The sequence below is a fragment of the Marmota flaviventris genome, chromosome 10 (genome assembly GCF_047511675.1).
Source record: "Marmota flaviventris isolate mMarFla1 chromosome 10, mMarFla1.hap1, whole genome shotgun sequence".
In the NCBI taxonomy this organism is placed as follows: domain Eukaryota; kingdom Metazoa; phylum Chordata; class Mammalia; order Rodentia; family Sciuridae; genus Marmota; species Marmota flaviventris.
In genome coordinates this window covers 29,751,918-29,770,034 of record NC_092507.1, presented here as the reverse complement: position 1 = coordinate 29,770,034, position 18,117 = coordinate 29,751,918, and the positions used below count along the sequence as shown (strand labels likewise).

The 18,117-nt window shown below is 38.1% G+C and overlaps 1 protein-coding gene across 17 annotated transcripts in view; it reads right to left on the bottom strand.

Annotated features, from left to right (window-relative positions):
- Macf1 (microtubule actin crosslinking factor 1) overlaps positions 1-18,117 on the bottom strand; it is a 337,023-nt gene that overhangs the window by 96,834 nt on the left and 222,072 nt on the right. For 14 of the 17 annotated variants that reach the window (XM_071617700.1, XM_071617705.1, XM_071617701.1 and 11 more), the window contains 9 exons: positions 16,820-17,338; positions 15,909-16,085; positions 15,549-15,672; positions 14,239-14,447; positions 13,433-13,750; positions 9,331-9,497; positions 7,720-7,876; positions 5,124-5,241; positions 578-640 (listed from right to left, as the gene is read on the bottom strand). In XM_071617700.1, the coding sequence (XP_071473801.1) occupies positions 578-640; positions 5,124-5,241; positions 7,720-7,876; positions 9,331-9,497; positions 13,433-13,750; positions 14,239-14,447; positions 15,549-15,672; positions 15,909-16,085; positions 16,820-17,338 (1,852 nt within the window). The remainder of the gene's footprint in view (positions 1-577; positions 641-5,123; positions 5,242-7,719; positions 7,877-9,330; positions 9,498-13,432; positions 13,751-14,238; positions 14,448-15,548; positions 15,673-15,908; positions 16,086-16,819; positions 17,339-18,117) is intronic. The other 3 variants (XM_071617702.1, XM_071617712.1, XM_071617719.1) reach the window with 1 other exon arrangement.

Genomic DNA, 18,117 nt, shown 5'->3' with positions numbered 1-18,117 from the left:
CTCTCCCCTTGGTTTCTCACTCCTAAATTATCTGTTAGGATTAAGCATCTTTCCTACTCCTCCTAGTGAACTAGTGAGTATCTTCCTCCTAGATCACAAAAAATTCTTATTTAAATACACAAAGCAAAAGAGTTCTCATGCTTTCTGATTTACAACAGAATTAAGGGGAGTTAAAAGTAAGAAATCAGCCTTACAATACCAGAGGAATTAATGGACTTGGAGCATTCTTTTGTTCCCCCTTCTCCAAATTAGAGAGGTTACCTAGCTGGGAGGTTAAACACTACACTAGAGATTACCTCTAGAATAGCTTCTTTATAATTCAAAGATTCACATGTGTTTTCTACAAGGTCTTTCCTCATTGGCCTTATCTGATAGTTCTGTTTATTTTCTCAGTACCCTTTAGATATAGGGCTGCCAACCCAGTTAGCCCAGAGTCAGCTGCTCCTCCCCAGGTTTTCACCCTCATGCCCCAACTGGCAGCAGTTGCACATATATTGAAACAAACACAGATGCAAACATGAACACTGTCCTAACACACCCAACAAAGAGGCAGGCACTGTTGAAATGGCATTCTCACCTTTGCAGGTGTGGTATCCGTTTACACTGCCTACAGAGCTTCCTACAGAGGGCAGTATGGAACCTGAGCAGAAGGACAGGGAGACAAACAGGGCAAGACCAACGTGTTAGGAATACATAAAGGCACTGAATTTGTTCTTTGGCATTCACTTTAAGCTTGGGCATCAGGAAGTTAACACAGCACAAGACAACATACTCATGGAAAGAGACAAATCATTTTAGCTGCCAGGCAATAAAGTGTTACTTGAGGTATTTCAGCTTTTAAGTGGTAATGATTCTTAATCCTTTCTATAGGAAATTCCAATTCTTCTTAAACCTCTAACTTGAATTCTTTGGACTCTTCTCTAATTTTTGTGAGGCAAGTACTGTGAAATTATTAAGTCTTTAGAATGAATGGTATCTGCCACATTTTAGAATGTGAATCTATAACAAACCCAAAGAGAGTCACCTTTAATATCAATATATTTTATTATAATAAAAATAAATAATAGAACAAATTTTAAAAGCACTCCATTTAGTAGTAAAGACATAAATGTGAGCCCCTTTATGTTGGTATTCATGAAAGATTGCCTGATTTTTCTTTCATAACTTCTTCTGGCTCCCCTTCCCTTACTAGAAAACAGAAATATAAAGTGCTGATAAATGTGGCTCATAAATATTCCCATAAATTCTGCTTTGGGCCTTTGGGTCTGTTTCTAATTATCACCATTTCACCTACATTCTCCCCATTTTAGTCCCCTATATTTCAGAGGAGCTTCCCAAGTTAAGTGAAAACAAGGTTATGAAATTATACAGAACCTAAGAACAGTCATTATATAGCATTCTAGTGAAAGGACAGAATGGGGCTGGGGATGCAGTTAGCGGTAAAGCATTTGCCTAGCATGCGCAAGGCCCTGGGTCTGATCCCCAACACTACAAAAAAAGAAAAGGGGGTGGAGTGTAAGGACAGAATAAAATTCTTAGGTGCACTGCACTGATTACACTATGCAAAAAGCTAAAATATAATTTAAAAAATAGTTACGATGGTAATTATAAAACTTCAAAATGTTAATGTATTTTCAATTAAAAAATGGATCAAACAGAAAAATTACTTTCCATTACAACATAGTGATGACAAAAGGCAAACTGGACTAGTAATTAGGAGAAAAGGTCCTAACCAAGACTGTCCCTAATTCAGTATGTAAGCCTCGATCTACAAATAGACCTCAGGTTCTTCTCTAGGATAAGAAGATAACATTACCTAGCCTGTCAACAATCATGCTGTTATTGGAAAGACACCATGAGATAACATAGGTGAAAGCACTTTAAAACCCAAAAGACAGAGAAAACATTCGGCATTTTTTTTTTGGGATTGGCTAACATCTTAATTTACTACCTACAACCAATTTTTCTTTTGGGGGCGGGGCAGTTACCAGGGATTGAACTCAGAGGCACTCAACCACTGAGTTATATCCTCAGCCCTATTTTGTATTTTATTTAGAGACAGGGTCTCACTGAGTTGCTTAGCACCTCACTAAGTTGCTGAAACTGGTTTAACTTTTTTTTTTTTTTAGTTGTAGATGGACACAATACCTTTATTTTGTGTGGTGCTGGGGATTGAGCCCAGTACCTCACACATTGCTAGGCAAGTGCTCTACCACTGAGCCACAACCCCAGCCCTGTGGCTGGTTTTGAACTCATGATCCTTCTGCCTCATGATCCCTGAGCTGCAGGGATTATAGGCATGTATCACTGTGTCCAGCCCTACTACCAATTTATGCTTTTTAAAAAAAATTTTTTTAAATTGTCGATGGACGTTAATTCTATTCATCTATTCATATGTGTTGCTGAATCCAGAATTGAACCCAGTGCTTCACACATGCTAGGCAAGTGCTCCACCACTAGGCCATAACCCCAGCCCTTATGCTGCTTTTTATGGGCAAATAAACAGATCTTGCCACCTCTGTGTGAAGTTTTATTTAAGTTTCTTTCTTTTTTTTTAAAAAGAGATTTCTTTATTTTTTTTAAATGGACCTTTATTTTGTTCATTTATTTATACGTGGTGCTGAGAATCGAACCCAGTGCCTCACACATGCCAGGCAAGTGCTCTACCACTGAGACACAACCCCAGCTCCTTATTTAAGTTTCTTTTTCAGTATCTTTGACTGGAAAGGGCTTTACAGAAAACTTCTGTCTAGTACTGTACAAAGAAAAATAGCTACAGTAGATGTGTAATGCATTAAGTGAAATGAATAAAAGTTTTGAGGTATGTCAAAATGAGCAAAGTCTCATGAGGTCAGAATTGTGTAATAATGGAATTCTTAACATTCAGGTCAGAAAAATGTCAGCTTACAGGCAGTTTTTGTCCTCAATGTCAGTTTTAGGTGTTTCCTATGTTTGAGAATATGAGCCCTCATCAAATATTCTTAGCAGCTTAACTGTGCAACAAGAATTTCTTAATACATCACTTTTAAGTTCTCAGTTCAGTTTGATCAAATAGAATTCTAAAGCCCCATCCCCAGTGTGGTGCAGTGGTAGAGCATTTTTGCCTCACATGTGCAAGGTCCTAAGTTCCATCCCCAGTCCTGCCATAAGGGGAAAAGAAATCCAACAACAATAAAACAAAAACAGTATTCTGAGATTGTAAAGTGAACTTTTAAAAATATTTGCCAGGCTGGGGTTGTGGCTCAGCGGTAGAGCACTTGTCTAGCATGTGTGAGGCACTAGGTTCAATCCTCAGCACCGCATAAAGTAAAATAAAGACCTTATGTCCACCTATAACTAAGAAAATATTTAAAAATAAATAAATAAAACAAATAAATAAAAGCATTTGCCACCAGATATGGTGGCATACACTTACAATCCCAACTATTCAGGAAGCTGAGGCAAGAAGATCACAGTGTGAGGCCAGATGAGGCAACTTAGTGAGGCCCTGTCTCACAATAAAAAATTTTTTAAAAAGGGGCTGAGGATATAGCTCAGTGGCACAGCATTTGCCCAGCATGTGTGAGGCACTGGGTTTGATCCTCAGTACTGTAAAAAGGAAAAAAAAAAAAAAATTTTTTGTCATTGGGCTACGGGTATAGGTCAGTGGTAGAGTGCTTGCTTAGCATGTACAAAAGGCCCTAGGTTCAAGCCCCAGCATTGGGGGGAAAAAATCTGTGATCATTTGCAATTGATTATCTCTGTGAATCATATTTTTTGGATATAACACCTAAACAAAATTTAGAAATAGATCAGGTGATGAAACCATCATCCAATAATCCTCCTTAAAAAATTTTTATATTCATTAAGGTAGTTTTAATATTCTCATTGATAGATTTCATAATAGATAAATACTCCAGCTTATAAGGGAAACCAACATCACCAAAATTTGTTGAGGTGTTTTTTTTTTAAAGATCCTGTGTTAAGTGTGTACCTAGCATGCATAGGATCTGGGTTCATGCCACAGCACCAAAAATAAACCCCACAAAGAAAAAAAAAAACAAAAATGACTGGGCTGAGGATATAGCTGTGGTAGACTTCTTGCCTAGCATGTGCAAGGTCCTGGGCTCAATCCCAGTATCAGGAAAAACATAAACAACTATAGTACTTTTAAAAAGTGTGAAAAATGACTGATCTAAAGTAGGAGTCATCAAATCAGAGCCCACTGGCCAAATTTGGGCCTTTGTCTGTTTCTGTACATAAAATTTTATTGAAACACAGCCACAGCCATTCATTTATATATTGTCTATGGCTGCTTTTGTGACACAATGGCAAGAGGTTTGTAATTGTGACAGAAAGCAGATAGCCTGCAAATGCAAATATTTACTATCTGGCCCTTTATAGACTCCTGATCTAATCACACACTAAAATCTGCTGAACTTAGAGGTTTATGTATTAGAGTAGAAGACACCAGTTCTCTGAAATATTGTCACTTCTGGAGAATTCCAATAAATCTTTAAACTTTAGAGTACTAAAGAAAAGTAGCCATTCTCATGAGAATAAAAGAAAGTACACTTTTTCTTAAGCATTTAATTGACTTTAGGAGTGCACTATCATAGTCTGGTCATAAAACCTATGGATTCCAATTAATAACCAGCAAGTGAATTCTGTTTGAAAGACTTGACAGCCAGAGATTATTCATACATCTAGATGCAAATACAAGTATTTGTCTCTGGTGTACAAATACTGACTCCCAAATACCAAACTTCTCCCTGGATATAATGCTTTTATCCATCCAGGGTGACTGGAGCTTAAAGATGATGCATAGCAATCTCATCCACATGTTTAAAAGAGAAAAAGAAATCATTGAAATGAAAATCCTATTTTTAAATTTTCTGTATTAATTTGGTAGTTGCCCAACTAGTCCAATTACTTTTCCCATCATGAGAAGAAATTTTGCAGAGTGAAAAAATGCTATATAGCAAAGAGGGAAAGAGATCAGGTTGAGAGAAGACTGCTTTGCGGATCCTCTTTGTTTTCAGATCCACCCTTGATTTTGACATTAATTAAACAAAAAGTTATCGCCAAAGGCCAAGAGCAAAGAATGATATTCATTCACTATGTTTTAAAGAATTTGTACTCACCTGTTTTGGCTTGGGAATCAGGTGCTGTAATTTCCATGATGAGATTTTCTAAAGAAGTGCCTTTGCAATTGATTTCTTCCACCAGAGTTCCCTTACTTGCCCAATCAATAAGGATACCCTGTTTAAAGAACAAAAGAGCTCAATGTAACATATAGAGGTCTCCTCATACAGGGACACCTGTTCTACATATATTTCCTAAAGTTTTGACAAGCATCAAGAAATCATACTCATATTCAGCCATTTCAAGATCTTGGTCTTGGCAGCAAAGATGTGGGAGAAAGTTATCCTGGAATTTTCAGGACCTTCTGATTCATTTCATTCAATGAAAGAAAAATCCCATTCTGGAAATTGAACCTAGGGACATGTTACCACTGGGCTACACCTCTCAGTCTTTTTTATTTTGAGACAAAGTTTCATTAAGTTAATGAGGCTGGCACTGAACTTGTGATGTTCCTGTCTCTGCCTCCCAAGTAGCTGGGATTACGGGCATGTGCCACTGTACCCAGCTTCATTTATCAATTTATTAAGCATTTACTATAGGTCAGGCACCATGCCAAACACTGGGAATACAAATTAAGATTGACATAGCTCCCCAAACCAAGAGCTCAGATTATTCATCACATTATAATGTCATAAATGTTAGTACAGAGATATGGTCAGTCAACTCTTGGAGCACAAGAAGAGACACATCTAACTGCCAAGAGAGAGAAAAGCTAGAGTTAAGACAAGATTTGTCAGGTGGACAAAAGTGAGCAACATGTATGTAAAGAACAAAAAAGAAATGATAACTAGAGGGTAAACAAGGAGTTAGATATTGAGATGTACATAAATACACAAACTCATAGGCAACACTTTGCATTTTTCAAATTTAGGTTTGAGACAGAGCTTGTGCTCTCATAGAAAGTCATTAGGAACAAGAGCATCTGCTCTAAGACAAAAGTACCAGATCATGCTAAGTCTCTGAGATGTGATGGCTTGCTATAGCAGTACAAGTATACCTCTTTCAAAGTGGGTACCCATTCTAGCCTTCAACCCCTTGCTCTGCAATGAAAAGCCCTGATCATTAAATCAGTTTTCTTTTAACTCCAAGCTACAGAGTAGAAGCAGAATTACAGAAATATCAACATCTAGCAAGCTCAAGTGGCCTAACTCCAAACTAACCTGTGGTCACTGCTTGTCAAATCTTCCATTAACCATTTGTTTTCTAAGGGCCACAGTCCAAAACTATGCATTTATAAGCAGGATATTAGAAGTTTTTGAGGGAAATACAATGACATCTGTTGGATACATGCGAGCAACTACTATTTAGTTGTTTGAATCTAAATATTTAGCATGTGGAAATACTAGGTTGTTTGGGAATTTTGTTGTTGTTTTGGTTTTCTTAGGGAGGAGACCTGGATGTACTATGAAAAGTTTCTTAAAATGCTGAGGGCACTGTGGACCAAGAAAGTTGGGAAACCTCTTTCCTAGGGAATTCCAACAGGAAATGCTTCTGGTACCTCTCTGTGACAGTAATCATCTGCTCAAGATAAACTCTGCTTTATTAAGACAACATGGATGAATATATGAGAGTTATTTACAGGCAAATTTGGCTTATTACAACAAAAAGAAGAGATATTTCAGAGGTACAAGTAGAGGCCAGTTTATTCTGAATCAAAGATGGTACAAAAGGGATCCTTGGGCTAGGGATATAGCTCAGCAGTAGAGTACTTGGCCTAGGCGTACATATAATGTCCTGGGTTTATCCCCAGCACTGGCAAAAAAAAAAAAAAAAAAAAGAAAGAAATACAAAAAGAGGGGAGGTTGTTCTCTAGGGGATAGGAGAAAGACTGATCTCACGCTCAAAGGCATCATTCACCCACTTGCTTCTAACTTTTCCTTTATTGGACTGAACTTTGACCAATGTGGTACTAGAAATTAAACTCAGGGGCACTCTGCCACTGAGCTACATCCCCAGTCCTTTCTATTTTTTATTTTGAGAAAGGGTCTCACTAAATTGCTGAGTTTGACCTAGAACTTGAGATACTCCTGCTTCAACTTCCTGAATTGCTGAGATTACAGGCATGTATCACTGTGCCTGTTTTTTTTGTTGTTGTTTTTTGGTACTGGGGATTGAACTCAGGGGTACTCAACCACTGACCCACATCCCCAGCCCTATTTTGTATTTTATTTAGAGACAGGGTCTCACTGAGTTGCTTAACACTTCACTAAGTTGCTGAGGCTGGCTTTGAATTCACAATTCTCCTGCCTCAGCCTTCCAAGCCTCTTGGATTATAAGCCCCACAGCTCCTGGCCCAATTTTTTTTTTTTTTTAATGATGTCTTTTTATAATTCATCACAGCATGGGAGGCAACTAAGAAAGAGTTGCAACTATATCATTCCCAGATGATTTGTTTGGTTTTGTTTCTTTAAGTAGGAGATGTTATGGTGCTCAGTGCTGGATCAGGGCAAGTAGGAATCACTCAAAGAGAATGGAGGAATTTCTATTCTGATGCATATGGAAAATTTGGATTTCTCATATGGCCTCCCCTCACAGCTAGAGATCAATTCATACAAGCTTCTAAACTACTGTCTGGTGGGATTCTTAGAGACCTACCTTCAGGTGTTCAATCAGCTTTTCCAGTTCTTTAGCACTCATGAAGGTCTCTGCAGATGGAATACTCCCTTCGGTTTCTTTGAGCCATTTTTGGAAGGTCCTTATCAGTTTTCGGAACTCATCCAGCTGCTCCTGGCAAGATGATGCATCTTTCTCTCTGTTAACAAAAGACATTTTGTTACTTGCCAGACAGAGCTTTGTAAAATCAACTTAAACTAAAACTAGGTTCATTCTGGGACCATAGGCATCAGTAACCTAAAAGGGTCCTTTCTTCCCATAATCTGTTCCATAGGGAGTTTGGTTGAACAACCACATATAATGTAGGAGAGCACCAAACTACATAATCTGTTGCCCTTGTGTGGACACTTCTGGGGAATAAAGTCTTTAGTCTTACTCTATGCTGAAGTAAAAGTGAGAAAAACTATAGCAAGCCTGCTATTTAGGTATTATGATACAATGGAAAGAATGTAGGCTTTGAATATTAATTCTAGCTCTGATATATTTTAGGTATTTGACTCTTTCAAGGCCCAGCTCAAACACTGAATCTGAGGCACAGATACGTTAGGTGATTAGCCCTAGGTTAAGCATATTTATGAATAAAATAAATCAAGGAGAAGGTTTTGAAAATGGCCACAGCTACCAGTCAGATATAAACCCAGAACCTTGGTTCCTCACAGAGAAGGAAGGCCATCAACAAGGGAGAAGAAAAACAAAGCTTTCGTGGCCTTTGTCTTCAAACCCTTCACTGCATAACCTGTTGCTTAGTATTGGTTGGAGCAACTGCTTTCCTCTCGTCACTAAGGCAGTCACTGAGTAAATAAAAATAATATTTGGCTAAAGATATATATGATCAAGACATATATGGCTAAACCAAGATAAGAAGTCTTGTTCATGGTTGGGAGCGGTGGCACATGCCTGTAATCCTAGAAGCTGAGGAGGCTGATGCAGGAGAATCACAAGTTCAAAGCCAGCCTCAGGAATTTAGTGAGGCCATAAGCAACTTAGTGTTTGTCTTAAAACAAAACATAGAAAGGGCTGAGGATGTGGCTGCCTGTTAAGCACCCCTGAGTACAATCCCTGATACAAAAAAAAAAAAAAAAGTCTTGTTCATGCTCTGATACCTATAAGTTTCCTAATAGGGAATCTTTGTTTTTCAATAGTGAGCTAAAATCAGTCAACCTTCATCATATAATTCCTTATTTGCCTTGAAAGAAATATCTGGATACTCCTCCAGAAGAGCGATCTAATGTGGTTCAAACAAGCATGGAAAGTGCAAATATAGCCCCTAATTATGTCTAGGAAGTCTACTACAATTTTTCTCTTTATTTCAAATTCTGCCATACTCCCATTTACTGCCCTGAATTTGTTCTATTTGGTCCAGGGACGTGGGCTTTCTGTCATCTAGAGTAGGAACTTATCCCGTTATTGAAAAGGAATTCATTAGAAATAGAAAAACTATTAAGCATCAAGTGAAGTGTGTAACTTTGCCTTAAAAAGGCACTTTCTGGCCAATGCTCAGTGGCAGAGTTCTGGATGCCATCTTTTCTGGTAAAGCAGGAGAGAACAGAAGATCATTTTATCACACAGCCCAAAAAAAAAAAACAACCTCACCTTTCTTGGACTGTTTTCTGTAGCTCTGCAAAGTCCCTCTTGAGGTTCTGTACCCTACCCTGGTGTTGGGACAGGTCCAGTGCAAAGCCACAAGAGCCCAGTGCAGTGACCAAGTGTTCAAGAGTATCCAGGTTCTCCTGTTGGTCTGTCATTTCCAAAGTGAGCTCCTATCAAGCAAACAAGAAAAATGTATTAAGTTCTTTGACCCTGGAAAATAAATATGGTCAAAAGATGAAAGATAGCTGAAAATCTAGGGAAAATTCACCTTACTCTGTAGAAAAGGAGAGGGCAAGAGTCATGCTTGTTAAGCCAACTGGTAGATCAAAATATTAACCTCTCCAACCCAATGGAGAGTGGCTAAGAATTGCAAAAACTCTTGTCTCCTTTAAAGAAATGTTTGCAGACTTGGAAGGAAGCATGACAGAGTCAAAAGAATGAAGGTTTTAGGAGTCAAAAAGATCTGAAATTCAATCTATACCACTTACTCATTTATTATCTTAAGCCACTAAATTTCTCTAAGCTTTCACAGTCTCTTTTATAACATGGAGCAAGCACACTATTTCCACCAATATTTAACACTTTACTTTTAGATGTTAGTCAATACAATTAATGGAAAACAATTTGTGGCATAAGAACTAAAAAAGGAGAGGTTACACTGTATTTACAGATTATATATGAAAGTATATTTCTAAAATCCAGGAGAATCAATTATATGATTCGAAGAATGAAGTAATAAGGTCGCAGGGTATAAAATCACATAAAAATCAAGAATGAAAATTTCACTTACAATATAAATAAAAAGGTTCAATCTTATTCATCAAGTAACAAGAAACATATAAAACCTAAACAAAGCATTCCTGAAAGACACAAAGGACATCCATATATATACATATAAATAAATATGTGTGTATATGAATGTATATTTACTGCAACTTGAATAAAAATATCAACAGGCTTTTTCTTTAGAAATAATAAAGCTGATTCTAAAGTTTACACAGAAAAATAAATTTATAATTTAGCTATGAAAAATCCTGGCTGCATGTGGTGGTGCATGCCTATAATCCTAGCAACTTGGAAGGCTGTGGCAAGAGGATCTCAAGATTTTTTTGTTGGTACTGGGGATTGAACTCAGGGGTACTTGACCACTGAGCCACATCCTCAGCCTTATTTTGTATTTTATTTAGAGAAAGGGGCTCACTGAGTTGCTTAGCACCTCACCATTGCTGAGGCTGGCTTTGAACTCGCAATCCTCCTCCCTCAGCCTCCCGAGTCACTGGAATTACAGGTGTGCTCCACCATGCCCAGCAGGAGGATCTCAAGATTAAAGCAAGTCTCAGCAACTTACCAAGGCCCTAAGTAACTTAGTGAGATCCTGTCAAAATAAAAAGGACAGGGGATGTAGCTCAGTGGTAAAGTGCCCCTGGATTCAATCCACAATACCAAAAAAAGAAAAGTCCTGAAAAAAATAAATAAATAAACGAGGACAAGTAGCCCTACCAGATACTAAAACATAAAAGAAAGCCCCTATATTTAAAAGAAGTATACTATGGCACATGAACAGACATACCATTCAAACAGAAAAGAAAATCTAGGGTTCGGGCTGGGGTTATGGCTTAGCATTAGAGTGCTCGCCTCGCTCGTGCAAGGTCCTGGGTCCAGTCCTCAGTTTATATATATATATATAAGAAAAAGAAAGAAAGAAAATAAATCTAGGGCTGGGGCTGTAGCTCAGTGGAAAAGCGCTTGCCTAGAACACATGAGGCACTGGGTTCAATCCTCAACACTGCAAAAAAATTAACAAATAAAATAAAGGCATTCTGTCCATCTACAACTACTAAATAAATAAATAAATAAATAAATAAATAAAATTTAAAGAAAGAAGAAGAAAAGACCTTTGGGTCTCACCTGGTGTGAGATGAAATCTTAGAGTGGTTTTGATTTGCATTTCTCTAATTGCTAGTGATGATGAACATTTTTTTATGTATTTGTTGACTGACTGTACATCATCTTATGAGAAGTATCTCTTCAGGTCCTTGGCCCATTTATTGATTGGGTTATTTGTTTTTTTGATGTTTAGCTTTTTGAGTTCTTTATATACTCTAGTGATTAGTGCTCTATCTGATGTGTGAGGGGTAAAGATTTGCTCCCAAGATGTAGGCTCTCTATTCACCTCACAGATTGTTTCTTTTGCTGAGAAGAAGCTTTTTAGTTCGAGTCCATCCCATTTATTGATTCTTTTTTTTTTTTAATTTTAATATTTATTTTGGGAGAGAAAGAATTTTAATATTTATTTTCTAGTTTTCAGCGGACACAACATCTTTGTATGTGGTGCTGAGGATCGAACCCGGGCCGCACGCATGCCAGGCAAGCGCGCTACCACTTGAGCCACATCCCCAGCCCTCATTTATTGATTCTTGATTTTAATTCTTGTGCCACAGGAGTCTTATTAAGGAAGTTGGGGCCTAATCCCACATGATGGAGATTAGGGCCTGCCTTTCTTCTATTATACGCAGGGTCTCTGTTTGTATTCCTAAGCATACTACAGAAATACAGCCAAATCAGTGTTTATAGCAGCACAATTCACAATAGCTAAACTGTGGAACCAACCTAAATGCCCTTCAATAGATGAATGGATAAAAAAAACGTGGCATATATACAAACAATGAAATATTACTCAGCAATAAAAGAGAATAAAATCATGGCATTTGCAGGTAAATGGATGAAATTAGAGAAGATAATGCTAAGTGAAATTAGCCAATCCCAAGAAACCAAATACCAAATGTTTTCTTTGATATAAGGAGGCTGATTCATGGTGGGATAGGGAGCGGGAGCATGGGAGAAATAGACGAACTCTAGATAGGGCAGAGGGGTTGGAGGGGAAGGGAGGGGCCATGGGGTAATTAATAATGGTAGATTGTGATGATTATTACTATCCAAAGTACATGTATGAAGACACGAATTGGTGTGAATATACTATGTATACAACCAGAGATATGAAAAATTGTGCTCGATATATGTAATAAGAATTGTAATGCATTCTGCTGTCATATATAAATAAAAAAATTATATAAAAATAAATAAATAAAGATCCATCAACAACTTTAAAAAATAAAAAAAGAAGAAGAAAAGGAAATCTAGAAGATGATTCAAATATATATGGAAATTCAGTATATGATAAAATGGCTTCTCAATTCTAGGGAAAAGTCAGACTCTTCAATAAATGGTAGTAGGAACAACTAGACAGATCTTTGGGAAAAGACAAACTTGACTCATACTTTAGAATTAAATTTTGAGGGCTGGGGTTGTGGCTCAGTGGTAGAGCGCTTGCCTCGCACGTGTGAGACCCTGGGTTCGATCCTCAGCACCACATAAAAAAATAAACAAGTGAAATAAAGATGTTGTGTCCAACTACAACTAAAAAATTTTTTTTTAAAAAGATTCAAATGTAAAAAAAGGACTAAAACACTAGTTAGAAAAATGTGAAAAGACATGAACAGTTCACAAATAAATGATACCTAAATGTATAAAAAGTAAACTCAACTTCACTTGTAAGAGAAACAAAAATTTGAACCAAATTTAGATGCCATGTCGTATCTATCAGACTGGCAGAATTTCGAGACTTGCTAAGACACTGTTGGTGAGAATGTAGGGGAAACAGTACTTACTAGGTCAGGTTGAAGTCTCTATCAACCTGCATTCTTGAGTGGTTAGGATAAGTTGAGAGTACTCCTGCTGATCTAGGCTGAACATGTAATATGAATGAAAAATAAATCTAGGCAGTATTTTTTCTTTAAACTTTTTTTTTAAGTTGTAGGTGGACATAATACCTTTATTTTTTAATTTTTATGTGGTGCTGAGGATTGAACCCAGTGCCTCACACATGCTAGGTGAGTGCTCTTCCTGTGAGCCACAACCCCAGTCCTAGACAGTGCTTTTTAAAACTGGATAAATAACATAAAGTTTACAGGATGGCTGTAATAATTCTCTAAAATAATGCAGATAAACAATATGTGCTGTCCAACAATATGTGCTCAATAAATGTTAGTTCACTCCTTGCCTTTCTCTCCCCTTTATTCTGCCAACATGGCAGATATATACTCACCTGGATCTGCTGGGAGAAATGTGCAATATCTTGATCTGGTTGATTCCCAGAGGCCAGCATCCGACTTTTGTTTTCCATGAACTGCTGCAGCTTGTTGGAAAGTTGTTCAAACATCTCTGCTTGGGGCAGTAGCTTCTTTAGGGTACTCTCCTTTTCTTGCTGCTGAAGCTGAAGCTGCTCAAAGTGCTGGCTTGCCTCTACCAGTTTCCCCTGCAGCACTGCTGCTGTGGTGTTATCTGCTGTTTCCATGAACTGGGTCACCATCTCACGGGTGGCCTCCAAGCTGCTCTTTTGTCGAGCAATGTCCTGCTTCAATTTCTGTCATCAAGAAAGGGCCTATCAGCTTTTGGCTCACGTATTCTAGGATACCTGATCCACAGATTAATAACCTTCTAATAACTCCATGCTCACTTCCTCAAGGGCAAAGAAAAATGGCAACAGAACCTGAAGAATGCTACCTATCTTATTCCCTATAGTTCTCTACCCATTCCAGGTGACTTTGTTATCACCTTTTCATCAGGCTCAACAGTAGTTTTGAAACTGAGAAGAATTACCTGTTTTTTTTTTTTTTTTTTAGGTCTGAGGATCAAACTTAGGATCTCATACATGCTTTAAACTTTCGATCCTCCTCCTGTCTCAGCCCCCCGAGCCACTGGGATTATAGGCATGTACCACCATGCATGGCCACCTCTAAATCTTATTAGAAGATTTATGAATGTAAATTTTTCTCCTGTTGCTTTTTCAAAATTGTAAATATGGAACATGGCAAACATTGTTTATAGTAACTCTTGGAACATAGGTCTTACCATATTATTGGCCAGGGCTTCTTGGATGACTCCTGATGAGAGTGATGCCACCTGCTCCCCTTCTAGGTTCTGTTCAACTTCCCTGATGGACTGCAACAGGCTCTCCAGGCTTTCCTGGACACTTTGAGACTGGGCAATTGCCTTCTGTAGCAAAGCAGAGCGCTCAGCCAGGCTACAGGATAGGCTTTGGAAGTGGCTGAGTATGGAATCTAGAAAACCAAGGCCATCAGAGGAAAGAGTGGGTACTCTTTTTGTGTTGTGCTTCTAAAAATAATGTATTTAAGTTGTACATATTAATGATAATAATAATCAACATTAAGAAAAATGAAGGAATATATCTGAAGTGCATTATTTTTGGAGGTAAATTCAATAAGCTTTAGTTATTTGGTACTAAGAACCAGAAATTGTGACAGATGCTGAGGACTAAAAAGAACATGAGGTCTCTTTCTCTACAAACTTAAGACTCTAAAACAGAGCACAGGTAGAGGAAGGAACATTACAACTAAGTAAAAACAAAGTCATAAATGCTGTACTTGTATGAGAAGTACGTCTTAGAGAAGCCTAGAAGGAACAATTATTATTTCTCATTTTTTATTTCTTTTAAGGAATGGGCATGGTGGTTAGGATTTTATAAGGAAGTAATCTCTTAGTTACCTCTCTTTCTCTCTCTCTCAAGACAATTAAGAACTATATATTTATGGTGTACTATATATACATATTTAGTAAAAACTACACATATGTATAAATTTATGGTATACAAATGATGTTTTTAAGATACACGCACATTACAGAATGGCTAAATCAAATTATTTACCATGCACTTTACCTCATGTATTTATCACTTTTTGTCTTGAGAACACTAAAATCTACTCTCTTGGCCATTTTCAAGTATATAAAATATTGTTACTAATTATAGTCACCATGGTATCCTTGGCTGCTTCTTGAAAAATAAGCAAGACTTCATCATGCATGTTTATCATCATGAAAAAACGTTAGCAGCTAAGACATAGGAAGAACTTCAGGGATAATGTAACACAGAAATGATTGGGTTGCTTGGGAAATAAAAGGAATAGGTTGTGGCTAGAAGGTAGATGCCTGGGTAAAAGGGTGAAGCCAGATTGTAAAGGTCTTTTCTCAATACTGCAAGAATAAAGCTCACTGGGTGATGGGCAATTTGATGAATTTATGCTTACTTGTGTCTATATCCTCAGCCCCTAGCCTAGCGCTTCAGATACTTGTATAATACAATGTGCTACATGTTGTCAAACAGAGGTTTTTACTAGAATTAAGGAAGCACTATTGCTTCATACCTGTAGTTTCTTGAACATGCTTAGGATCCAAGGATGGCTCCCCTTCAATTTCCATGAGATCATGAGCTACTTTTTGGAGCTTTTCTACAGGTACTTGGTGCTCAGCCAATTCCTCCTGTAGCTGCTGCTTGTTCATGAAAGAAAGAAAAAAGACATCTAGGTGAGTAATCAAAGTTGATTCTAGGAACCTAGAACTATAGGAGCATTCTAGGATAATTCTCAGTTAATCCGTAGTCATAGATAAGAGAATGAACGACTCTAGATATCTAGTCCAAGACATCCCAATTATCACCTTTAATCTGGGCAGTTTAAATCACGCAACACAAGGCCTTGATAGCATTCAGGTGGGTCCAGGCTTACCTTTGTTGTTGCAAGCTGCTGTTGCAGGACTCCAGGGTCAGAGGCAACAGTATCTGAGAGAAGCTTCTCCACACTGGCCTCACAAGTCTGCAGCCAGGCTTTTAGGCTGTCAGCACTGCTCTGGAATTGCTGATATTGGCCTAGCAGCATGTTAAGGTAAGAGCCCAATCGAGTACACTGTACCAGAGAAAGAAAGGAAAGGAAAGCTTTAATACAGCTAAAGAACAGCTCCCTGGGCCAACTCTGCTACAAAGAATTCACTATAACTTCACATATAAGTTGTTCCAGTTACTCTGGATAGATGGGTAGCAATCATCTGCAAGTGGGGTCCTCATTGTTTGCCTCATATTATTCACCTCAACCTTATTAAATACCCAGGAAGACTTAATGAGTTCAATGGCATGCCACCAAAGAAATAAACATTACGTTGCAAGGATTTATAGATTGAAAAAGTGTTCCCCTTTGGGAATTGGAGATGTTGGCAGAAAGCATAAAACAGGTAAGAATTGACTAGATTCTAAACTTTAGGTGGAAGAGGGAATTCTTTGGATAGAAAAGATTAGGACTCAACTCTCGATACCCTGTTCAAAAATTAAGATTGTACAATTGGTTTAAATTTCCCTGCACTATGTCTCTTGGAAGCCAAAGATGCTGATCAGAATACAAGAAGGTGAGTACTTCCACCTTCACGACTGATATGAGACATATTCCCAAAACTGCTCGGGTCAGGCTTAGTTCACAGGCTTATACATTCTGCATTTTTTGCATAGTTTGTGAAAAACCTCTGTCTGTGGTTTATATATTGCTTGCCTACATACTCTGGGGTTCTTACTTTAAGCTCTAGAAACCACCCATGGTTGTGTGAGGGCCACCATGATTGTTTCCCCAAAGGCTGCCAGGTTTCCCCTTACCTTTGAGTGGAGAACAGTATATCTTTCTGTGGCATCCTTTAGCTTCTCTTTCACTAAGTTTCTAGTTGTTGATGGTTCTTTGCCTTCCTCAAAGCTGTTTTCTGTGTCCAAGACTTTCTGTCCTGAGATAGTCACAAATCTTAAGTCTCCTTTGTGGGAAATGACATCCTCTGAGAAGCTTCCCTGCCTCTTCAGCAAGGAGGGCAGGGCTTGAGGGCTGTTGTTTCCCTTGTGCATGTTCTCCAGCTCTTTCTCAGAACGTTCTAGCCAGCTTTCAAACTCTCGGTGGTCCTGCAGAAATTTCTGCAGTTCATCCCGGAGTGTCTGCACCTGCTTCAGCTCCGCCTCTGACTGTGCGAGGGAAGCTACATATTGTTCCTTAAGATCTCCTAACTTCTTTTGTAGCATCTGTTGTTCCTCGGTTGTAAGATTGTGGCCCTGCTGGTCCAGGAACGCCTGAGCTGACTGGGTAGCCAGAATGAAATTTTGCTGCTGGGATAGCAATTCTTGGTGATGGGCCTGGCGAATAACCACCCAAAATAAAGAATAATCAGTAGGGAAACCCAAATGATTTGTCTGCCTACATCCAGAGGTAGAGATAAATTTCTACCTATACCTCAATAGGTGACTGTAGGTAGACAATACCCATATTAAAGATGAGATATGTGAATACCTAAAGATGTTACGTGTCCTTACTAAAGTCATGCAGACAGCTAAAGGTCAGAACTGTGACTAGAACTTAATGCTCTCACTAGAGCTAAGGCTACAAGAATATACAAAAGCCCAATTAATAACCATCTATGACAATGCAAGGGGTAAGTAACTGGATGAGTCATATGTATGACAATATAAAAGTACAAATACTTAACTGTGAAACATGTCAACTCATATGCCATGAAGATTGATTCTACTGGGAAATACCTTGGAAAATTAATTCATTAAATGGAAAGTAAACTGTATTTCTAGATAGGATAGGTAATTTGTATTTTGTTTTAGTAATGTACTATGTCTACAGGCTTATATGACCACTTTTTTTTCTATTCCACTACATAATTGTGGGGTTTTGCTTTGTTTTAAAACACAAAATAGGAACAGATCCTGGGGAAGGAGATACTAGGAACAGTAAGGCATGTTAAAGAATTTGTAGTTAATCTTGGGACCATTAAAAGGGTTATTCAGGGATATAGCATTTTAGAAAGATCGTTTTAGAAAGTATAGGGAATGGTGTGAAGGATAAAAGCCAAGAGGCAAGGAGACCAGCAGAAGCTGCTAAAACAATACAAGGGAAAGTTGAAAGT